This window comes from Boleophthalmus pectinirostris, unplaced genomic scaffold, assembly GCF_026225935.1.
Source record: "Boleophthalmus pectinirostris isolate CB_2022bp ecotype Guang Dong unplaced genomic scaffold, ASM2622593v1 HiC_scaffold_4, whole genome shotgun sequence".
NCBI classification, from domain to species: domain Eukaryota; kingdom Metazoa; phylum Chordata; class Actinopteri; order Gobiiformes; family Gobiidae; genus Boleophthalmus; species Boleophthalmus pectinirostris.
Window position 1 is genome coordinate 39651562 of NW_026571353.1, and position 25204 is coordinate 39676765.

The window sequence follows — 25204 nt, forward strand, 5'->3', positions numbered from 1 at the left end:
TTTGGTTCTTCCTGTGGATCAATCCTGCCCATCACCTTCACCTTTCACTATTTTTCAAATCCGTTGGGAAGAGAAACAGTTTGAACGGAGGTTTGAGTCACACACATCTGATTCACTTTTGCATTTATGGAGTTCGCAAACACATTTCTCGAGCCGTTTTCCGCTGTTAGGATCCAACAACCACACAATTACGATGTCCAAATCCCAAAACTAAAATATGACAATATCAGAATCAGAAACAAAAGTCATGTGGTTCAAAAGACTTGAAAAGATCGACTTTGTCAATAGACACATCCCACTGGGAAAACAAACATGGAGGTTTGATGTTCACTTTTTCGGAAAATCCTTCTCAGTATGGATTGCGCGATGACCTGACGTCCGAGATTCTTGATGCGTATATTCCTAGTGTTGTCAATGTTTAGACTTGGTTGAGCCGTCGTTGAGACCTGAGTCCTGTTTTAGTCCTGGATCTCCTTCCTTTAGACCTGATGGAGTCCTAGATCAGACCCGGCTCAGTCCAGTTTCACGTCAGCGGTGTAGTTCACGATCCCTTTGGACCTCCTGATCTAGACCCGGATCCCGGTCAGGAGTCCGGTCCGGTCTCGTTGTAGTCCATGAGGCTGAGCTCCAGTCGGCGCTGTCGTACGGCCAGCGTGAGGTCTCCGTGGGCGGGTCCCGGTCTGCTGTTCCGACCGACGCCGGCCCAGTTCTGAGGCTGGTTTGGGGGACTCGAGGTCAGAAGCATTTCCTCCTGCACTTCCTCCGCCTCCTCCTCCAGCGCCGCCTCCTCTGAGCTGCGATTGGCCGCCGGCTCTGACTCTACGCCGGAAAGCGCTCGCTGCTCCGGTTTTACGTCCCGCTCCCTTTGTCCCGCCCCCTCTGGATCGTCATTGGCCGCTCCCTCGGACGCCGCGCTCCGATTGGCTACTTCGGACTCGAACTCGACGCGGCTCTGCACCTCCCCCGGGCTGTGATCGGTTGCTTCTTCCGTCTCCGGGCTCTGATTGGCCGGTCCGAACAGTCGCCGTGCTTCCCGTTCGAGGAAGGAGCCGACGGTGAGCGGCGACTCGATGGGCGGCGAGTACAGCGGCTGCAGTTTGGCGTTGTTGGCGATGTTGACAGATGCCGAGGGGCGGGGCCTGCGGAGACACACAGATAATGTTGAAACTAAAATATCCAAACATTTCTCTCTTTTGAGACCATGAGCACACGGACCTGCTGTAGGCCCAGTCCTGGTTGTGATCCTGGTCTTGGCCCTCTTTGGACCGGAGCTGGATCTGGCTGTAGAGGTGAAGGAGCTCGGTCTGGAGGCTCTGAGTGATGCACCTGAGAGCCACACACCGAGACTCAGACGCAGACAGCTGGGACCTGACGAGAAACGGGATTAAACCAGGACTAAACCAGGACTAAACCAGGACTAAACTAAACCAAGACTAAACCAGGACTAAACAGGACTACAACAGGACTAAACCAGGGGACTAAACAGGTCTAAACCAGGACTAAACTAGGACTAAACAAGACTACAACAGGACTAAACCAAGACTAAACCAGGACTAAACCAGGACTAAACCAGGACTAAAACAGGACAAACCAGGACTACAACAGGACTACAACAGGACTAAACCAAGACTAAACCAGGACTACAACAGGACTAAACCAAGACTAAACAGGACTACAACAGGACTAAACCAGGGCTATGACAGGTCTAAACCAGGTCTAAACCAGGACTAAACTAGGACTAAACCAGGACTACAACAGAACTAAACCAGGACTAAACCAGGACTAACAACAGAACTAAACCAGGTCTAAACCAGGACTAAACAAGGACTACAACAGGTCTAAACCAGGATTAAAACAGGACTAAACCAGGGCTACGACAGGTTTAAACCAGGACTAAACCAGGACTAAACCAGGAGTAAACCAGAACTACAACAGGACTACAACAGGACTAAACCAGGGCTACGACAGGTTTAAACCAGGACTAAACCAGGACTACAACAGAACTAAACCAGGACTAAACAAGGACTACAACAGGACTACAACAGGTCTAAACCAGGACTAAACTAGGAAGGAGTAAACCAGGACAAAACCAAGACTAAGCCAGGACTAAACCAGGACTAAACTAAAACTAAACCAGGAAGGACTAGACCAGGATTAAACAGGATTAAACCAGGACTAAACTAAAACTAAACCAGGACTAAACTAAAACTAAACCAGGAAGGACTAGACCAGGATTAAACAGGATTAAACCAGGACTAAAATAGGACTAAACCAGGAATCAAGAGGCAGGACCTGAGGAGAAACGAGACTAAACCAGAACTAAAAATAAATATAAAGTCTCCAGTCTTTCCTTTGTGTATTTTTTGGGGTAAATCCTGAACCCAGGTCTAACCCAGGTCTAACCCAGGTCTAACCCAGGTCTATCTCAGGTCTAACCCAGGTCTCAGGTTTCTTCTCCCCTGACCTGCTCAGAGCCTTGCAGTCCTCCAGGAGTCTCTTCTGGTCCAGGATCAGTTGGTCTTTGAGGGCCAGTTGGGTCTCCAGTTCCTCCGCTCTGTCGTTGGCTGAGTCCAGGGCCTGCTTCAGCTGCACCTCGCTCTCCTTCAGCTGCTGGACTTCATTACCCACAACCCCCTGCAGCAGCAACGCCTCCTGTCAATCACACTCACATGAGCCCTGTGTCATTTTACAGTTACAGACTCCTCGCCTTCTGACAGAAAAATGTGGACAAATAAAAAAAACAAATAATAGCCCTGACAACTGTTTACAGACAACAGCCGTGTTTTCTGTTTTTATTCCAACAGTGACGGACATCGGCTCAAAACCACAGACTGTATGAAGAAGTGGACTAAGCGAGTGTGACGTCACCCACAGCGTCCACACATTTTAAAACTTCTATCAGGTTATTCATGTTGTTTTCAGATTTATTATCGACTTACTAGTTCTGAGACTGACTGGTTCTGTTCTAGTCGCCTGTCAAGTAAAATTAACTTGCTGCATGGACAGATAATTTCACAACTTTTAAGTCATTTTCACACGGTGTGTCCTGCAGGGGGGTGTGTGTGTGTGTGTGTGTCCTATAGGGGTGTCCTATAGGGGTGTGTGTGTGTGTGTGTCCTGTAGGGGTGTGTGGTGTGTGTGTGTGTGTAGGTGTGTGTGTGTGTGTGTCCTGTAGGTGTGTGTGTGTGTGTGTGTGTGTGTGTGTGTCCTGTAGGTGTGTGTGTGTGTGTGTCCTGTAGGTGTGTGTGTGTGTGTGTCCTGTAGGGGTGTGTGTGTGTGTGTCCTGTAGGTGTGTGTGTGTGTGTGTGTGTGTGTGTGTCCTGTAGGTGTGTGTGTGTGTCCTGTAGGTGTGTGTGTGTGTCTGTAGGTGTGTGTGTGTGTGTGTGTGTGTCCTGTAGGTGTGTGTGTGTGTGTGTGTGTGTCCTGTAGGTGTGGTGTGTGTGTGTGTGTGTCCTGTAGGTGTGTGTGTGTGTGTGTGTCCTGTAGGTGTGTGTGTGTGTGTGTGTGTAGGTGTGTGTGTGTGTCCTGTAGTGTGTGTGTGTGTGTGTGTGTGTCCTGTAGGTGTAGGTGTGTGTGTGTGTGTGTCCTGTGGTGTAGGTGTGTGTTGTGTGTCCTGTAGGTGTGGTGTGTGTATGTGTGTCCTGTAGGTGTGTGTGTGTGTGTGTGTGTGTGTAGGTGTGTGTGTGTGTGTCCTGTAGGTGTGTGTGTGTGTGTGTCCTGTAGGTGTGGTGTGTGTGTGTGTGTCCTGTAGGTGTGTGTGTGTGTGTGTCCTGTAGGTGTGTGTGTGTGTGTGTCCTGTAGGTGTGTGTGTGTGTGTGTGTCCTGTAGGTGTGTGTGTGTGTCCTGTAGGTGTGTGTGTGGTGTGTGTGTGTGTAGGTGTAGGTGTGTGTGTGTGTGTCCTGTAGGTGTGTGTGTTGTGTGTGTCCTGTGTGTGTGGTGTGTGTGAGGTGTGTGTGTGTGTGTGTGTGTGTCCTGTAGTGTGTGTGTGTGTGTGTGTGTCCTGTGTGTGTGTGTGTGTCCTGTGTGTGTGTGTGTCCTGTAGGTGTGTGTGTGTGTGTGTGTGGTGTGTAGGTGTGTGTGTGTCCTGTAGGTGTGTGTGTCCTGTAGGTGTGTGTGTCCTGTGTGTGTGTGTGACCTGTAGGTGTGTGTGTGTGTGTGTGTGTAATGTAGGTGTGTGTGTGTCCTGTAGGTGTGTGTGTGTGTGTGGTGTGTGTGTGTGTGTGTGTGTGTGTGTAGGTGTGTGGTGTGTGTGTGTGTGTGTGTGTGTCCTGTAGGTGTGTGTGTGTGTGTGTAGTGTGTGTGTGTCTGTAGGTGTGTGTGTGTGTGTGTGGTCCTGTAGGTGTGTGTGTGTCCTGTAGGTGTGTGTCCTGTAGGTGTGTGTGTGTGTGTGTGTCCTGTAGTGTGTGTGTGTCCTGTAGTGTGTGTGTGTGTGTGTCTGTAGTGTGTGTGTGTGTGTGTGTCCTGTAGGTGTGTGTGTGTGTGTGTGTAGGTGTGTGTGTGTGTCCTGTAGGTGTGTGTGTGTGTGTCCTGTGGTGTGTGTGTGTGTGTGTGTAGGTGTGTGTGTGTGTGTGTGTGTGTGTGTCCTGTAGGTGTGTGTGTTGTGTGTCCTGTAGGTGTGTGTGTGTGTGTGTGTCCTGTAGGTGTGTGTGTGTGTGTGTGTGTGTGTAGGTGTGTGTGTGTGTGTGTGGTCCTGTAGGTGTGTGTGTGTGTGTCCTGTAGGTGTGTGTGTGTGTCCTGTAGGTGTGTGTGTGTGTGTGTCCTGTAGGTGTGTGTGTGTGTGTCCTGTAGGTGTGTGTGTGTGTGTCCTGTAGGTGTGTGTGTGTGTCCTGTGGTGTGTGTGTGTGTGTGTCTGTAGGTGTGTGTGTGTGTGTGTCCTGTAGGTGTGTGTGTGTGTCCTGTAGGTGTGTGTGTGTCCTGTAGGTGTGTGTGTGTGTGTGTGTGTGTGTGTGTCCTGTAGGTGTGTGTGTGTGTGTGTCCTGTAGGTGTGTGTGTGTGTCCTGTGGTGTGTGTGTGTGTGTGTGTCCTGTAGGTGTGTGTGTGTGTGTGTGTGTGTGTCCTGTGGTGTGTGTGTGGTGTGTGTCCTGTAGGTGTGTGTGTGTGTGTCCTGTAGGTGTGTGTGTGTGTCCTGTAGTGTGTGTGTGTGTGTGTGTGTGTGTAGGTGTGTGTGTGTGTGTGTGTCCTGTAGGTGTGTGTGTGTGTGTGTGTGTGTGTCCTGTAGGTGTGTGTGTGTGTCCTGTAGGTGTGTGTGTGTGTGTGTCCTGTAGGTGTGTGTGTGTGTGTGTGTGTGTGTGTGTGTGTCCTGTAGGTGTGTGTGTGTGTCCTGTAGGTGTGTGTGTGTGTGTCCTGTAGGTGTGTGTGTGTGTGTGTAGGTGTGTGTGTGTGTGTGTGTCCTGTAGGTGTGTGTGTGTGTGTGTGTGTGCCTGTAGGTGTGTGTGTGTGTGTGTGTGTGTGTGTCCTGTAGGTGTGTGTGTGTGTGTGTGTGTGTGTGTGTGTGTGTGTGTGTCCTGTAGGTGTGTGTGTGTGTCCTGTAGGTGTGTGTGTGTGTCCTGTAGGTGTGTGTGTGTGTCCTGTAGGTGTGTGTGTGTGTGTGTCTGTAGGTGTGTGTGTGTGTGTGTCCTGTAGGTGTGTGTGTGTGTGTCCTGTAGGTGTGTGTGTGTGTGTGTGTGTGTGTGTCCTGTAGGTGTGTGTGTGTGTCCTGTAGGTGTGTGTGTGTGTGTGTGTGTGTGTGTCCTGTAGGTGTGTGTGTGTGTGTGTGTGTGTGTGTCCTGTAGGTGTGTGTGTGTGTGTCCTGTAGGTGTGTGTGTGTGTGTCCTGTAGGTGTGTGTGTGTGTGTGTGTGTGTGTGTGTCCTGTAGGTGTGTGTGTGTGTGTCCTGTAGGTGTGTGTGTGTGTGTGTGTGTGTGTGTCCTGTAGGTGTGTGTGTGTGTGTCCTGTAGGTGTGTGTGTGTGTGTCCTGTAGGTGTGTGTGTGTGTGTGTGTGTCCTGTAGGTGTGTGTGTGTGTGTGTGTGTCCTGTAGGTGTGTGTGTGTGTCCTGTAGGTGTGTGTGTGTGTGTGTGTGCCTGTAGGTGTGTGTGTGTGTGTGTGTGTGTGTCCTGTAGGTGTGTGTGTGTGTGTGTCTGTAGGTGTGTGTGTGTGTCCTGTAGGTGTGTGTGTGTGTGTGTCCTGTAGGTGTGTGTGTGTGTGTGTGTGTGTGTGTGTCCTGTAGGTGTGGTGTGTGTGTGTCCTGTGGTGTGTGTGTGTGTGTGTGTCTGTAGGTGTGTGTGTGTGTGTCTGTAGGTGTGTGTGTGTGTGTCTGTCTGTAGGTGTGTGTGTGTGTGTGTGTGTCCTGTAGGTGTGTGTGTGTGTGTGTGTCCTGTAGGTGTGTGTGTGTGTGTGTGTCCTGTAGGTGTGTGTGTGTGTCCTGTAGGTGTGTGTGTCCTGTAGGTGTGTGTGTGTGTGTGTGTGTGTGTCCTGTAGGTGTGTGTGTGTGTGTCCTGTAGGTGTGTGTGTGTGTCCTGTAGGTGTGTGTGTGTGTCCTGTAGGTGTGTGTGTGTGTCCTGTACCATGTCAGATCTGTTTCTTGTGGAGCTCAGGGCTTGGCTCAGGGTTCGGTTTGACTCTCGCAGCAGAAGAAGCTGTTGGTTCATGAGGAACAGGTGCTGCTGGAGCTCCTCCCCACTGCTCACCTGCACACATAACACACACACACACGTAACACACACACGTAACACACACACACGTAACACACACACACACACACGTAACACACACACACACATGTAACACACACACACGTAACACACACATGTAACACACACACACGTAACACACACACACACACGTAACACACACACACAGGTAACACACACACACACACAGGTAACACACACGTAACACACACACACACACACACACACACACACACAGGTAACACACACATGTAACACACACACACACACACGTAACACACACACACAGGTAACACACACAGGTAACACACACGTAACACACACGTACAGGTAACACACACACATGTAACACACACATGTAACACACACGTAACACACGCACATGTAACACACACACACACACATGTAACACACACATGTAACACACGCATGTAACACACACACGTAACACACACACACACATAACACACACACAGAGGTAACAGGTAACACCTCATTAATAGTAGCAGTAACAGCAGTAGTAATAGTAGTAGTAGTAGCAGTAGTAGTAGTAGTAGTAGTAGTAGTAGTAGTAGTAGTAGTAGTAGCTCTCACTTTGATTGACAGTTGTGACAGCTGGTGCTGGGCGTTATCTGCCTTGTGATTGGCTCTCTGAAGCTCCGCCTCCTGCTCCTTCAACCGCGTCTGACACTGCAGCAGCTCGCTCTGGAACACGAGAGAACACGAGAACATGAGAGAAAACGAGAGAACATGAGAACATGAGAGAAAACGAGAGAACATGAGAACATGAGAGAACATGAGAGAACATGAAAACACGAGAGAACAAGAGAGAACATAAGAGAACACGAGAGAACATGAGAGAACAGATGAGAGAACATAAGAACACGAGAGAACACTCAGCTCGCTCTGGAACACGAGAGAACACGAGAACATGAGAGAAAACGAGGGAACATGAGAACATGAGAGAACAAGAGAGAACATGAGAGAACATGAAAACACGAGAGAACAAGAGAGAACAAGAGAGAACATAAGAGAACACGAGAGAACACGAGAGAACATGAGAGAACACGAGAGAACATGAGAGAACATGAGAGAACACGAGAGAACATGAGAACATGAGAGAACAGGAGAGAACATGAGAGAACAGGAGAGAACATGAGAGAACATGAGAGAACAAGAGAGAACACTCAGCTCACTCTGAGAACATGAGAGAACGAGAAGAACAAGAGAGAACATGAGAGAACATGAGAGAACATGAGAGAACATGAGAGAACATGAGAGAACATGAGAGAACACTCAGCTCGCTCTGGAACACGAGAGAACACTCAGTTGGATGTTCTAATGTCACCTGTAGGCGGGCCTTGTCCTGCAGCGCCCCCTGCTGGCTGGAGCTCAGGTCCTGGATGTGCGCCTGCAGCTGGGACGTGCTCGTCTCAGAGTGAAGCTTCAGCTCAGAGAAACGTATCTGCTCCACCTCCAGACTCTCTCTGAGGAAACGCAACTCTGCCTCCAGCACGCCCACCTGCGCCCTCTACAGGACAAGACAAGACAGAACAGGTCACCTCAGGTCAGGTCAGGTCAGGTCAGGTCAGGTCAGGTCAGGTCAGGTCAGGTCAGGTCAGCTCAGGTCAGGTCAGGACAGCTCAGGTCAGGTCAGCTCAGTCAGGTCAGGTCAGGTCAGGACAGGACTCAGGTCTCAGGTCAGGTCAGGACAGCTCAGGTCAGGTCAGGACAGCTCAGGTCAGGTCAGCTCAGGTCAGGACAGGTCAGCTCAGGTCAGGACAGGACAGCTCAGGTCAGGTCAGGACAGCTCAGGTCAGGACAGGACAGCTCAGGTCAGGACAGCTCAGGTCAGGACAGGACAGCTCAGGTCAGGTCAGGACAGCTCAGGTCAGGACAGGACAGCTCAGGTCAGGTCAGCTCAGGTCAGGACAGCTCAGGTCAGGACAGCTCAGGTCAGGTCAGGACAGCTCAGGTCAGGTCAGGACAGCTCAGGTCAGGTCAACTCAGGTCAGAACAGCTCAGGTCAGGACAGCTCAGGTCAGCTCAGGTCAGGTCAGGACAGCTCAGGTCAGGACAGCTCAGGTCAGGACAGCTCAGGTCAGGACAGCTCAGGTCAGGACAGCTCAGGTCAGGTCAGGACAGCTCAGGTCAGGGACAGGGTAGCGTCACAATAAAAACAAGCACAATCAGAGACAGTAACCCTCCATGAGGCGTCGGTGGTTCAGTTCATCACCACAGCAGCAGTTTGAGTCGTCCAGCCCATATCACATGATCATTATACCCACAGTGTAATGTGTGTATCTGTACAGGCCCATGAACATTAGTGTGATGTTGGTCACACATGAGAATATCTGTGTTTACTAGTGTGGAACCAAAATATCATTTGTCATGAGTTGTGTGTGTGTGTTAGTTGTGTGACTGTAGATCAGTGTGTTGTGTTTCACCAGAAAAACAAGAAATGGAAATGATTTTTGTTCTAATTTTAACGGCTACACTGAAAGAGAAAGAAACTGTTAGAATTAGTGATTATCTGGAAAACGATTTATATTTAATATTTTTAAATACACAGAATTATAAATAGATCAATAATTTATCTTAGATTTTGAGACACTCCCGTTGCTCAAGCTCGATCCTTCACGGAGATATGACCAAAAACACATATTTGACCTCGGTTACCTTGACCTTCAAGTGACCTTGACCGGTTTCAACCTGTAACATCCAGTGTGGGTGAATATTTTAGGCGGCAGATGGTTCAGAAATTGCCCAAATTGCCGAATCCTTTATAACGTTGTGACCTTTCAATTGACCCATGTGACCTCAAATTACCTCGGATCCTCACCAAAATATTTTTACAGCATCGGGCACGAGGGCTTGAAACACTTACCAAATTTGGTGACAATCGGTTCAAAAATAGCGGAATTATCAAGGGTGGACAGACAGACACACACACACACACACACAGGGTGAATACAAAACCTGGTCGACCCTTCAGGGACCAGGTAACTTAGTTTTCACTTCTTCTCGAATATGATGATAATATGATACTAAGAAGTAAAATTTGAAACCTAAAGATACAGCCAAACTGGTGAACATATTGTCATTTCTTCAGTAAAACCTTAAATATAATGATCTTAACGTTTTTTTGGTAAACTGAGCAGTCAAACCTGTTTACTCTTTAACTCTTTCCCCCATGAAGACGACATTTGACGACCCCCCCTGTTTCCTTAAAGGTTGTATAGAGGATTTTCCAAGGAAGGAGAAATCCAGCGACTGTTTGTCCTTTTTCAAATGTTGCGCATGCGTGAAACCACCTCCCCTCCCCCAGCTCCTACGTAGAAACACCTCCTCCCTCCTCCTCCTTACGCCAGAAACAGGTTTGTTTACAGCCGGTGAACTGCACATGACTTGTAAACAACTAACTACAGTGTTGGTTAGACAAGACGGAGAAGTGAGGAGCGGGGGGAGCGGGTGCGCGGACATTTCGTTCGCGGACGAGAAGTGAGGAGCAGGGAGCAGGGAGAGGAGAGAGGAGAGGGGAGCGGAGATTCCGTGCCCGGAGAAGTGAGGAGCAGGGGGAAGAGTGGATCGGGCAGCGGGGAGAGGAGCAGGAAAGGGGAGAAGAGTGTGCGGAGATTCAGTGCGAATGAACTAGCTACAACACGCAGCAGCAAGCGGACTCTTTCTTTGCCTTGAAAATTACGTTTTCAGACATAGGATATCGCTTTCGTGTCCTGAAAAACGTTTGTCTAGCTCTTGGAAATAAAGTACGTTTTCATAATAAGCAGAAGTTTCCTGTCCAGGAAGTAATTTGTGGACCAGTGCGTTCAGTCTTTAGACCCTGCGTCTGCTTCAGTCGCGCCATCGCTGGAATGAATCTTCAAGAATCACCTTAGTTTGGCTTCGCTGCTTTTCCCCTTGTCTTCTTCTTTCACCTCAAAAACGGACTTTCTTTTGCGGCGAACTGCTCCTGGATTCTTGTCGCCATTGCAACAAACTTTGTGCGAACTGCGAGGAAGATATAGGTCAAAAAAAGCCGCTAAGAACTGTTGCATTGGTGGAGTAAACAGCGTCTGTGCGTCTTGCGTCTGTGGACTGCGTGACAGTCGTACGTAAACCACGTACCGGCGGCGCAGACAAGTCAGTTACACTAGAAACGTAGGGAGATTGATTGACAGCCTGTCAGCTCACAGATAACGAGGCAGTGTCGTTATCTATTGGCAAATGTTTAGCCCCACCACGTCCAGAGTTGATGAATTTTTATTCTCTTTTATTTGGTCATCATAATTACAAGGCTACTGCATCTCTATAATCTATCATTGACAATTTGAAACAAAAAAAAATTCTCCATACAACCTTTAAATGACGTCTTTTGACTCCTTCGCTGTTTCACTAAAGACGTGATTTGACGACCTTTAGAAATGGCTCGGTTTTTCACATGTAAACAGAGACTGTGATAGGTCGGGGCCACTACAACCCACACTAGACTGACCAATAGGATTCAAGGATATGTTTTCGCCGATTTTTTCCGAAGTTAATCGAAGTAGTGACGATTGTCGCTTCCGGAAAAAACACAACACGAAACACTTGCAATGGAAAGATCGCGGCGCTGCGGCGCACAGTTTTAGAAATAATGAGGAGTGGACGTATTTTATGGATAAGTTTAGAGAAAGTGACTTTTATAGATTTCAAAGTGATGATGAAGTTGATTATAAAGTGGAAAACAGCGACAGCGACGGACTTACAGAGAGTGAAACTTATGAAGATGAGAATGTCAGTGATGCGTCTGTGTGGAGTCCTGCGATATCAGAACAAACTATCAGGGCTTTATACTCGATTATGAACCAAAATTGCCCTGAAATCTGGATGTTGCCCAGGCGAGTCCTTTAAAATATTTCAGTCGTTTTTTCCAAGATGCGATGTATAACAGAATCACTACAGAAAAAACGCTCATGTGGAGCTCTGCACATGAGAAAATAGCCAAGATGACAAATACTGAACACCCACTGACGGGGAAGAGTTTTATTATTATATTATTATATTATAATAAGCTGAATTAGTTAAATAAGCTAAATGAGTTGAATAAATTAAATAAGTTAAATAAGCTAAATGGAAAAAATGAATGAGGTGCACACAGGTGAACAACAGGTAAAAACAGGTGCACACTTGGTTATACTGTATCTGCTGATATGAAATCTGTTTAAATACTTTGACAAAGTATATTTTTAATTTTTTTATGAATATAGTACTCAGAACATGCATATATCAAATCCTGAATGTAGTTTTTTGTTTTCGATTTTGCACCTGACCAGGTAAACTCTCATTTTCAGTGAGCTGTTATAAACCTGTAAATGAACTGAATCACATTTAAACATCCATAAATGAACAATTCAAAGTCTAAGGTTTCCTGAGATACCAAATATGTCTGTGTTACAATTAAGTTCATGAGTGTAAAATTTATTTATAATCACTCGTGGAAGTCTGTTTTCTTTTATGCAGTGATGCTCTATGTGTAGTAGAGGTAAGATCCCTAAGTAAAATAATCATGTGTGGGTTGTTCCTAGTCGGCGTCCAGGGGGGAAAGCGTTAACTCGAGCTCTGGCCTCACCATGGCGTTGAGCTGCTCCTCCAGGGCTGTGGTCTGGATCACTCTCCTCAGAAGTCTGCGGTTTCTCATGGCGTGCTGTTGCCTCTTGAACCTCTCGAACTGGAGCTGATTCTGAACCAGCAGCAGCTCAATGCTCAGCTCCTCCACTGACACTGCAGGGGGCGCTATGGAGGGGGCCAGAGGGGCGGGGCCTGGACAAGAGACACGGGAAACATCTGTCAATCAAACAAACAAAAAAACAAAACAAAAAAAACACAACTCCAGGTCTGTTTGTGATGAGGAAACAACATTGTGTAACTTTTCTTCATGGAGATGTTATTGCTTTGTCTGGAATGTTTCACAGTGTGGCATTAAACCTTTCTATCTCCATGGAGACCAAACCAGACCAAGTTACAGCTGTTTTTCTAGGTATTTATGAGCTGTAAAACCACCTGTAATTGAAAGAAATGTAAAGTAGAGCTGTTTAAAGTCACACTGTGGAACATTCCAGGCAGAGCAATGACGTATCCATAGAAACAAGCTGGTGAAAAGTTACAGAGTGCAGCTTTAGAGTGTCTTTTGTGTTTGCGTTGTGGACTTCACCTGTAGAGCTGCGGTCCAAACTCTTGTTCATGGCCGATCTGAAAAACACAAAGATAAATTGGAGAAGAGACGGTTCTGTCCCAGCCCAGAGTCCTGCACGGGTCCATTTTTGGAGACCCGCACCCGCCCGCACCCGCCACCGCAAACCCGTGATTATATTAAAGTTAAATCCATACCTGCCCAGACCCGTTAACATTCATTTGGTTCTTGTTCACCGTTGTACACAGCTCACCTCTGGACTCATTATAAAAAAGCCAGTTTGCAAAGACTGCAGGTGCTTACAGTGAGTGTGTATACATGCACATCAATAACCCGGTTATTGTCCATATCCCGGTTCTGTCAGTGTTCGTGTTACTGTGTTTACATGAGCACTGAGAAACCGGGACACTCATATCCGCGTGTACATGATCAAATGGAGTATCCCGGTTTCTTGACATAATCTTACAAATGCGCAGGCGCAAAAATTAACTTAAATCAATTTCATAAACCAGGAAAAATACAAACCGTGAGCTCCTTTAGCATAAGAAGCTAAGGAGCTACGAGATCTCCCACAATCCACTGTGCAGATTCTTCATTCAAATCTTCTGCATAAATAAACTCAACTTTACAACATATAAACCATAAACACTATAGACACATCAGCCCGTTTGATCAGATAATTCAGCTCTGATCACATTTGTTTACGTTTTACAGAAACGAAACTTAAGACCGTAGGCTAATTAGCATAAACTGTTAGCGGCGATAAAAACAACTCGCTCCTTGTGCCGCTGATGCGATCAGTTTCTTTTGGACTAAATGACACGACTCTGTGGATTATGTGTGTTATTTCTGTGACAGAAGAGGCGCTGATGATGGTAAGTGTGTTCCGTGCATATACAGTAACAGGAGATAGTTCATGTTTTAGCTTTTCAGCGTCACACGAGTGCAGGTCGTACGAGTGCAGGTTGTACATGTGCAGGTTTAGCGCAGGTTTAGCGCAGCTCTTATTTTACAGTCATTTCACTCGTTTGGTCACTTTATTTATATTGGTCAATTTATTTATGTCACTACTGTTGTGGTGAAAGGCTGGAAAGTGTCTTTTGGACGCATGTGACTCAACTTTATGTTGCAGTAACCGGGGTACTGCGTTTACATGCCACAAGTAACCCGGTTACTATCGGAATAAACCAGCTACAGTAACCTGGTTTCTAATAACCGGGATACTGCCATAACCGGGTTACTGAAACCGGGTTACTGCGTTTACATGCACCATCAAGAAGCCGGGATACTCAAAAAACCCAATCATAACCGGGTTATTGATGTGCATGTATACGCACTCAGTGACGCTTTACGGGTGCTTTTGAGGAGCCACGATGGACGAGTGCGACTGAAATGTTTGTTACTGCTCGAAGGAAAACTTTGCAGGCTGCACTAAGAATTTTAATGTACAGTTTTATTTGCAGACTGAACAAATCAGACAATGAAATAATAATGTCACTCACAAATTTGAGATTCAGTGCAATAAGAGATCAGTCCAACATGTGGAGACACTGGTGTTTGTCGTCTTTTAAAAACATGAGTGTTTATTGTTTTGTCACTGTCCTTTTTTAATGGACCCTGAGTCCGAAATAAAGATGATGATGATGATGATTCCACCCGTTCCGCGCCTGTGCCCGTGATAAATCGGGGTCAGACCGTTAGTCCGACAGCCAAATGGTCCAGGACTAAACCAGGACTAAACCAGGACTAAACCAGGTCTAAACAAGGTCTAAACCAGGACTAAACCAGGACTAAACCTGCGCCAAGTCATTAGCAGATTATAAATGTGATCAGCTCTGCAGTTGTTGCGTGTATACCAGGACTACACCAGAACTGAACCAGGACTAAACCAGGATTAAAGCTGGACTAAAGCAGGACTACACCAGGACTGAACCAGTTCTAAACCAGGACTAAACCAGGACTGAACCAGGACTAAACCAGGATTAAAGCTGGACTAAAGCAGGACTACACCAGGACTGAACCAGTTCTAAACCAGGACTAAACCAGGACTGAACCAGGACTGAACCAGGACTAAACCAGGTCCCAACCAGTTCTAAACCAGGACTAAAGCAGGACTAAACCAGGTCCAAACCAGTTCTAAACCAGGACTAAAGCAGGACTAAACCAGGTCCAAACCAGGTCTAAACCAGGACTAAAGCAGGACTAAAGCAGGTCTAAACCAGGACTAAACCAGGTCCAAACCAGGTCTGAAACCAGGTCTGAACCAGGTCTGAACCAGGTCTGAACCAGGACAGAACCAGTTCTAAACCAGGACTAAACCAGGTCTAAAACCAGGTCTGAGCCAGGATTTTAACCAGGACTGAACCAGGTCTAAACCAGGAGGACAGCCTCTGAGACAATCACCTCCGCTAATTGTTTTAGTCGTTCCTGGTCAATCACTTGATTCACCTGATCCTCCTGCACACCCGCCTGGAAAATTACACAACATTAAAATCCATCTGTTTTAGCAACTATTTGCGGACACCCGACCTGGTGCAGGACTCTGCCCCAGCCCTCTGTGCCCTCGTGCTCTCGTGCCCTCGTGCCCTCGTGCCCTCGTGCCCTCGTGCCCTCGTGCCCTCGTGCCTCCTCTTTGAAAGTGGTGTGTGAGTGATTTCTGATGATGTCAGATTGACAGTCAAACTTCTGTGTTAGATTTTTCTTTATTTTCATGACTATTTACACTGTAGATTCTCACTGAAGGCACCAAAACTGTGAATGAACACACGGACTGTAGTAAACAAAAAAAATTTATATAAGGAATTTGAATAAAAATAGAAAACTATTTAGTTTAGTTTAAAGGGTTAATTTGACTCTATTTTCTGATCTGTTCTAGTGTTGTTTCCTCGTCACAAACAGACCTGGAGTTGTGTTTTTTTGTTTCATTCACACATGTTTAACACACAAACCCTGCACATTTAGGCTGACCTCTTCTCTCCACCTTGTGATGTCATGCAGGAATACAGGAAGTGCTCCACAGTGTTTTTAAACTGCATACACCTTCACTAGAATAATTTTGATGTAACTGCCGATCTTTACTGAACTAAAGGCAAAAGGAGCTGTTGAAAACGACCACTTCACGACATCACAAGGTGGAACAGAACATTTTGAGCTTTGGAAATGTAGACAGAGTAATACTGAAAAGTTACTCAAACATGTGAATGAAACAAAACACAACTCCAGGTCTGTTTTTGATGAGGAAACAACATTATAACCTGACTTAAAGCTCACAAGAGTCAGTTTCGAGTAATAAAGGATTTTAAACTTTTTTTTCTTTGCTCCATAAATTCCTGGTCGTGTAGATGATATTATAATGAGTTATTCTCACAAGAGGCCTTGTCCAGACTGACCTGAGCAGCTGCTGGTGGGCGTGGTCTCCCTGCAGGATCAGCAGGTCTTGGACTGGTTTCAGTTGGTCCAGAAGTTCCAGAGGAGACACAGGACTGTGGTCCAGCTCTGCTCTCTGCAGCGCCTCCTGCAGGACACACACAGGACAGGCTCAATCTGACAGCAGCTCAGTTGGTAGGAACGTGGAAAGAAGGTTGGCACTTTGAATCCCGCTCCCACAGATGAATGCTGTAGTTGAGTCCTTGGGCAAGACACTTCACCCACTTCGCCCCTAGTGTGTGTGTGTGTGTGTGTGTGTGTGTACTGGTGTGTGAGTGGTTCCTTGTTGTAAAGAGCTTTGAGCCCTGAAGGTCTAAAAAGTGCTGTATAAAAATGTGACCATTTACCAAGTACCATCTTAGTCTTAGGTCAGTCCTGAATTAGAACTGGTTTAGACCACGTTCATCCTACTTTAGACTTGAAGTGCAGATGAAGGTTGGACACGAGCAGAAGAAATGAGATACACAGAGGTTTGTCAAAATGTCCATTGCTTCATATTACTCTATTTTTCAGACTACAAGTCACACTTTTTTCATGGTTTGGGTGTTTCATGTGACTTATATATAAAATTTTTCACACTGAAGCGGCGAGAGGCTCTAGTCTTATCTGCTGCTCCTGTTCCTCCTGTACCACTATCACTTGGCTCTACTGAGCAAGTCGTGAAATCTGCAGCTGAAAACGGAAATCGAGCAGCAGAAAGAAAGTTTGGAGTGAGAGAGAAACTTGTGACACCGGGAGGATGCACCATGAAACTTTCCTGAAGTCACTGGATGGATGGACAAAGTCTGGACTTCAGTGACACCGAAACCATCCTGTCGAGATTCAGAAAGACCCGAATAATTCTAACTGGAACTGATGCTGAGTCTGACGACAGCGACACAGAAGAGGAAGCGACGCTCTGTTTACCTCCGGAGGTCGAGGCTCCTGGTCTCCCCCAAAAAGTGTGACTATGGTTTCTATTTTAGACACAAACTTTTCTTTTCTTTCAGTGCTACGAAAAATCGTGTGGAAACAGCATTTCTTTCTGTTGTTATGGAAAAACAGCAGTGGTTAATATTTATTCACAAAGCCATACAGGGAAAACTTCATCAGTGCTTCTCTGAGCTGGAAAATCTGACTTTTCCTACAGCTCCATGGTCCTGGAATCATTTACTGAAAAACCTTAAATTACAATCTGTGGTATCACTTGCTTGAGAGATGTAAATGGTTTTGTAACGTGACACTTTGTGATTTTACTGTTTTGTATTGATTGTGCTGCAAGAGATTCTCAATCACAATGGGACCTCCTGGTGAAATAAAGGTAAAAAAATTTAAACAAACAAACAAACCACCCAAAAAATGGCCACTGATGACGTATTTAGAGTGATTCTGTTTTAGAACTCACAGCTACTTCCTTACGTCCTTACTTTTTTCTACTTTTCTTCACAAACTGATAAAAAAAACTGATAAATATTCACCAAAGGTATTATCCACCAAACCAAGAGATAATTAGAAAAAGAATAAAATAGTGACTAACCTTTGTTTTTTGGCCACAAACAGCGGCGCCGCTCGAGGCAGGGCCAGTTCAAAAAGCGCCTCGTACGATTGGTCAGGGATGGAGTGGTGTGTCGGGGGGCGGGGCTTCGTGACATCACTCTGTCCATCCTGATCTGTGATTGGCTGCTTGTGCTGCTGCTGCTGATGGGGAAAAAAAACATTCAGAGTTCATTTATGTCACACAAAAGTAGGTAAAGTCTGATTTAGTTTAATTGAACCTGGAGGTCGCAGGAGACAGGTGAGAGCTCAGGGGGCGGAGCTACAGGTACGGAAGCCTGGAAGGGTGATGCCACAACTGCACAGAGCCAGAGATGAATGAGCGGCATTAGATAAACATTGGGCCTCATTCATGAAACGTTCTTAGAAACAAATTTGTACTTAAGGTCATTTTTGGCATTCACAAAACTTTGTCTTAACTGAAAATTGAAAAAATCCTACAAACAGTCAGGAGCACTAGTAAGAACAAAAATTCTACAGTTTTAGAATATTATTACTTTGATAATGCACCAAAAAATTGTAATTCCTCCATGAATGTAATTTATATATTTTCTTAAATTATCTCCTATAAACATATGACTGTATGATGCAGTAACACTTATGAGGAGTTTTATAGATCCAGTGTCTATTGAGTCTAACACAGTGATTCTTAACCACAGGGTCGGGACTCTAAGTCTACATTCAGACTGCAGGGCTTAACGCCCAATTCCGATGTTTTTGTGAAATCTGATGTTTTTTCAAGGTCGTTCACATTTCCAGTTAAATGTGACTTGTATGTGACTCCAGTGTGAACATTAAACGGCCCGAAAGTGTCCCACATGTGACACTGGAGACACGACGACGTCAACCGCAGCGAGCGTCTCTGTGTTTACAGAAGTTGTCCAAACATGGACGCAGCATCGAGCACCTGGAGATTTTAAAGTTCCTCTCGTACCGGAGCCAGAACATGAACAACTTACTTGTTTTAAGGAGGAGATTGAGAAGGACGAGGTTTTTGGTCGTGGTGTTTTGTGGTTCAGTCCGTTGAAAGGAACGTGTGGATGTGGAGACGGAGCCAAGAGTGGTGAGTGGTGGACCTGACCGTTCACACTGAAGTCACACGACAAAAGATCAGATATGTATCAGTTTCAGGAGCACATATCCAAGTGGCCTGTGTCACATTTGAAAAAATCAGATCTGTGTGGTCATTAAAAGATCAGATACAGGAACATAGAGGCCAAAAAAACGGATTTGGGTCACTTCAGGCTGCAGTCTGAACGTAGCCAAAGTAGGGCTGGGACCACCACCTTGGGGGCCCCACAATCAGTACAATATAACGCACTTAATATGAGAGAGGGCCCCAGTTTACTTTGTTCAGAAAAAGTCAGGCCCCAAGATTGAAAAGGTTAAGAAGCCCTGGTCTAACAGACTTTCTCCTGGCTGCAGTGAGCCTCAGTCTGTCCCAGCCCCAGTGCCTCCATATGAGCCTCTGTCACAGCCCTGAGCCTAGACACTGCGCTGGACTCAACACCAACATCACCCACCGTCATGCCCTGACCCCCCATAACCAGAGCATACACTTATGCACCCCCACCCCCCACCCCAGCCCCCCCCTCTGTATTTACCACCGGTCCATGATCGTGGAAAGCTCAATAAATACCACAAAACCGTCTGCTTATTTCAATACATTTATGACTTAAATCTTCCTCCCTGAGTTTGTTCAAGTGAGTTTGGACATTTGAGATCACAGCTGAAGCTTTAAAACAGCTGTAGACTGTAGACGCTCCACCTGACTTCCTCAGACACTTTCTCCCTCACACTTTCACACGTCAGAATGTCAAACCCATATTGGCCAAATCTGGAAGTTCAGAGGTCGTTTCTAACCAAATACATTTTGATTTTCTATGTAAATGAAACGTAAACGAGCGTAGAGGTGTTCGTAGCTGAGGTGTTGGTGAATTCAGAGCAGCTGTCACTTAACCCATTGAAGCACAAAAATGTTGCCCGTTTGTTGTCCAGGGTCAAGCACAACATTTTTGTGCTTGACCATGTTTATTTGTTACACGACTAAGGACTAGGGGCATTCGATGAAATTTTCTTAATCGATCGTCGAGAGAAGTAATGATTGATTATCGATTAATCATTAACGTTTTTATATTAAAATGATCATCATTATTATTATTATCTGCACTTCTAATCTGCATAAATAAATTCAACTTAACGACAAATAAACCTTAACAACCGGAGCCACATCAGCCCGTTTATTATAATGTGTTTAATTCAGTTTTGTTCAAATCTCACAGAAACAAAACTTAAAACCACATCACTAATTTACATAAATTAAGTGAAGATAAAACTCCAGCTCTTGTGTCGCTGATGTGGTTCAACTTGTGTTGGATTAAAAGACACGACTCAGGTGAATACAGGTCAGTGTGACCAGATTTGTGTTTGTCAAAACCAGGACAGCGTACGGGGGGAGGGGGGCGGGGCCTCGTCATCCACATTGAGCGACTCTCACCTGGAAAAACTTTTTCCCACTGGACACAGAAACATATGTGCTGCTTTATCCACTGTGCACATGGACTCACACTTGTCCCAACGCAACGGAAAGTGTGGAATTTCTTGTACAAATCATCGTTAAATACGCATATACACTTCGGTACGTTGCAGGCGGACTGATTGTTTGTGTCTCGCTCCTTCTGATGCAGAGACACATGTACACACCTGTTTGGTCACGACACACACAGCAACCTGCATTCATGTTTGTCAATTAAAATTTACGTAATCGATGAAATTCTTAATGATCAATTATCGATTAATCGACTAATCATGCCCATCCCTATACACGACACAGTGATATGGCACCTGTTATAGGAGCGTCTGGAACAGCCACCAGATCAAGTGGTTGATCTTTACTGCGCTGCAGTAAAGATCAACGTTTGTTACTTCAAACCAGGTCTTGATGGGAACATGTGCGGGAAACATTTGGATTATTTTTCAATGGGGAAATAATACGCCACGATACAGAAGGTTTAACGTGACAGTACAGCTCTGGCAGTTTTGCGTCTCTATGGGAGTGAATGGAAGCGAGAGGAGGACACGCCCCCCATGCTTCCAGATGTGGCTCCGCCTTTACCAGTTACACTGATCATCAGACAATCCAGACACCGACAGGAGACTCAGTGCTGCAGAGCGCAGCATCCGGCATCAGTGGGTTAAGAAGGAATCCGGCTGCTTAAGAATGTTTTGTGAATCTGGGGTAGAGTCTCTCAGCTTCTTCTTAAAGAACTTACGAACATTTTTAAGGAAAAGATTCATGAATGAGGCCCACTGATCCCAAGTATAAGTAAAAAAGGGATTATGTGATTACCTGGAGTGGAGGGGGCGGGGCCTGGTGTGGAAGAGGAGGGGCCTGCGGTGGAAGGGGTGGAGCCTGGAGTCAAAAGGGCGGGGCTTGGTGTCGAGGAGGCGGGGCCTGGTGAGGAGGGGGCGTGTCTTTCAGGTGGAGGCGTGGACATGCCGCAGTGAGACGAAGGACTCCAGTCCAGATCGACAGCCTGAACACACACACAAAGACACACAAACACACACACACACAACAGACACACACATACACACACACAGACACACACACACACAGACACACACACACAACAGACACACACACACATACAAACACATACAGACACACACACAGACACACACACACACAACACACACACACACACACACACAGACACACACACACACACACACACACACACAACACAGACACACACACACAGACACACACAGACACACACAACACACACACACAGACACACACATACAACACACACAGACACACACAACACACACAACACACACACACACACATACACACACAGACACACACATACACACACAGACACACACACACACACACACACACACACATACACACACACACACACACACACACAGACACACACACACACACACACAGACACACACACACACACAGACACACACATACACACACACACACACACACACACACACACACACACACACACACACACAGACACACACAACACACACACACAGACACACACATACACACACACACACAGACACACACAGACACACACACACACACACACACACACACACACACACAGACACACACACACACACACACACACACACACACACACACACACAGACACACACACACACACAACAGACACACACAGACACACACACAGACACACACATACACACACACACACACAGACACACACACACACACACAGACACACACACACACACAGGGTTCATATTTGTGACGTGTAAATGGACACATTAACTGGCCACGAGGCCGTTGAGGGTTTTTGGGTTCTTTCACATCTGTTCAAAATTCTCTTTCTCAGATCATGAAAACATTTGATTAAACTGCAGCAGAGACTCTAGAATAAATAAACATTATAAACGGTTCACATTTATATTGTGCTTTTCTACCTTCCAGGCGCTCAAAACACAGTGAACGTCTGTGCCCAGGCAGAAATCACAGAACAACAGTTACCTGCAGGGACGTGGTTGGGCTGCTCTCCCCCTCAGTGACGGGCACAGAGGGCACGGCGGGTACAGTGGGTACAGCGGGCAGAGTGGGCACAGAGGGCACAGTGGGAAGGGAGGAGGAGGAGCAGTACAGCAGGTCTTCACTAGACGCTTCCAGAGGGTCCAGAGACAAACGAGAACATTCCATCACGATGTCATGGACCTCAAAACGCCTCCACCTGAAGAGCACAGAGATCAACTTCTACACACGACAGAAACACAACGTCCTGAGTGAAAGAACCGAGCTCAGAGCGAGAGCGACTACAGCAGAGGTAAGGTGGAGCCGAGGGTAACAATCTGTGTGTCATTCTTTCATTTGTTTTTCAATATAAAACCAAAAACAGAAAAACAGCTTCTTCGGTATTTGTCTCCAAAACCAAAATGAAAAACAGATAATGATACGTTTTTTTCATTTTTCGATTTTGTGTTTAAATGAAAAATGGAAAAAATGGATAATGGACTAAACCAGGACTAAACTATTTTCAGTTCTGGTCTCAGTGCCGGTCTCAGTCCCAGTCCCAGTCTCAGTCTCAGTCCCAGTCCCAGTCCGTTCCTGGTCTGGTCCCGGTCTGCTCCCGGTCTCAATCACAGTCTAGTCCTGGTCTGGTCTCGGCCTCAGTCCAGGTCTCAGTCCTGGTCCTGGATCTGGTCTGGTCCCGGACCCGTTTGAGTCCTGCTTTAGTCCTGGTTTGAAAAAAACAAATCATTATCTGTTTTTTTCATTTTGGTTTTGGAGACAAATAATGAAGAAAATAGTTTTTGTTTTTTTGTTTTTTTATTTTTGTTTTTATTTTGAAAAAACAAATGAACGAATGACACACAGATTGTTAACACTAATCGTTCACTCGTCCAACCTTGCGACGGGTCTATGATAAGAATATCTGAGAGGAGCAGAGTTTTACCTGGTGGGGTCCAGCTCTTGGTCCTGAGTTCCTGTGACCAGTTCTGGGTGAACTCTGACGTGATCCAACATGGGCTAAAACAAACACACACATCAGTATCTGTGCAGTTCACATGAGTCACCTGATACACCAACTATCCCCAAAAACACTACAATACTTTAATAGTAACACAGTAAACAGAGTAGGAACATAAATACTGTCTCCTGAATCTGATCTCTGGATCGTTGTTTACACCAGAAGCTCCGGTTTCTCTGTGAGCTCAGACCTTGACGACTCGGTGGAAGGTGTCCGTGTTTTCCTTCATGCTGTAGTGCAGCCGCAGATAGGACAGGAAGTTTACAGGGAACATGCCGTAGAGTCTGTGGAAGAGCGAGTAGAGCGCCCCCTGCAGGTGGAGCAGCTGCAGCACAGGCACCTGAGCTGTAAAACAAAACAACACGACCAATTATATTCTATGGGCAACTTTCACGAGATATTAAAAGGACATAGAATGGGAACGTGGCAGCACTCATGCACAAGTTTCAAATGTATAATATTGTGGAGAATAGTGAGTGGAATAAACAGCGGTTCTCTGTGTTTTGGCGAACTAAACACTTAAATGCACAAAACTGAAGGTAATTCTTTTATATAAGTGGATTTTCAGATAAATTCCTCATCAAACTCTTTACTTCTAGATCCTCTCCACGAGTGTTGCTTTTTCCACGTGTCTCGAGACTTTGTGTGGAGTTTACAGGAGGTCCCCAGTTGGTGTAGAGTTAAACAAAGTGCCACACTTTAGTTGAGGTTCATAAATACCGCGGTTGGCGTAGAGAGCGCGTACGCAAGGATTTGTGCGTAAGTGAGATTTATAAATGAGGCCCGTGGCAGAGTTCTGATTTGTATATTTATTTTACCTGGGTTCCTGAGGCTCCACGAGGCCAAACGCCCAAACACATCGAAGAAATCGTAGACGAGCTGCTTCCCGCAGTGAGGGATCATGGGTAACAGAGTGACCAGCACCAGGACTCCAGTGGACAGGACTACAGCGTCACCGTCAGTCTGAATCAAACATACACCAGAGTTACTGCTCACACTTTCTCTTTAACATGAAGAATAAACAGAAGTTCAGTCTGTTCTTTGTCCAAAGCATCATGAGTCACCAGATCGTTCCTTTAGTCAACAGGAGGATTAGATAGGAAATATTTGGAGGTTTAGCAGGTGACAACCAAAGCGACAAGTGGTACATGTTAGATTTCCAGTTGCTCTGTCATAAATAATCAGGACACAACGGTGACCGCGGGCGAAAGGACCAACGCAGAACTCCATGCTCCACGAGACGAAGAGCAACCGACGCCCGATCGAGATTTGAGACACTATGCTCCACGAACTCAGGGTTCACTCAGGGACGGAACTACAGTCCAAGTCCTAGTCCAAGATTAGTCCTGGTTTAGTCCTGGTTCAGTCCTTGTTTAGTCCTGCTTTAGTCCCTGTTTACACCTGGTTTAGTCCTGCTTTAGTCCTTGTTTAGTCCTTGTTTAGACCTGGTTTAGTCCTGCTTTAGTCCTGCTTTAGTCCTTGTTTAGTCCTGGTTTAGACCTGGTTTAGACCTGGTTTAGTCCTGGTTTAGTCCTGCTTTAGTCCTGCTTTAGTCCTTGTTCAGGCCTGGTTCAGTCCTGGTTTAGTTCTGGTTTAGTTCTGGTTCAGTCCTGGTTTAGTTCTGGTTTAGTCCTGGTTCAGACCTCGTTTAGTTCTGGTTTAGTCCTGGTTCAGACCTCGTGTAGACCTGGTTTAGTCCATGTACGGTGCAAAAGTTCCAGCACAGTTATTTTGTTGAGAGTTAAAGTTCTGTAATAGTCGTGTAAAGTTTTCTATTTCAAACACAGTAATATTTTAATGTAACGAATCACTTTCAACTTTGAAATGGCAGGAACGCGTCATGAATAAATAAA

At 46.0% G+C, this 25204-nt stretch overlaps 1 protein-coding gene across 1 annotated transcript in view; it reads right to left on the reverse strand.

Moving 5' to 3' along the window:
• Positions 1-367: 367 nt before the first annotated feature.
• Positions 368-25204, reverse strand: part of LOC110168809 (hamartin-like) — a 31252-nt gene continuing 6415 nt past the window's right edge. Inside the window, exons 5-20 of the mRNA XM_055161978.1 lie at positions 24170-24314; positions 23542-23696; positions 23277-23350; positions 22340-22553; positions 21146-21332; positions 18018-18094; positions 17776-17940; positions 16227-16351; positions 12858-12896; positions 12277-12460; positions 8017-8199; positions 7263-7373; positions 6543-6665; positions 2465-2652; positions 1216-1368; positions 368-1139 (exon numbers count right to left, since the gene is read on the reverse strand). Of these exons, the coding sequence (XP_055017953.1) occupies positions 584-1139; positions 1216-1368; positions 2465-2652; positions 6543-6665; positions 7263-7373; positions 8017-8199; positions 12277-12460; positions 12858-12896; positions 16227-16351; positions 17776-17940; positions 18018-18094; positions 21146-21332; positions 22340-22553; positions 23277-23350; positions 23542-23696; positions 24170-24314 (2679 nt within the window). The 3' untranslated portion in view covers positions 368-583. The remainder of the gene's footprint in view (positions 1140-1215; positions 1369-2464; positions 2653-6542; positions 6666-7262; positions 7374-8016; positions 8200-12276; positions 12461-12857; positions 12897-16226; positions 16352-17775; positions 17941-18017; positions 18095-21145; positions 21333-22339; positions 22554-23276; positions 23351-23541; positions 23697-24169; positions 24315-25204) is intronic.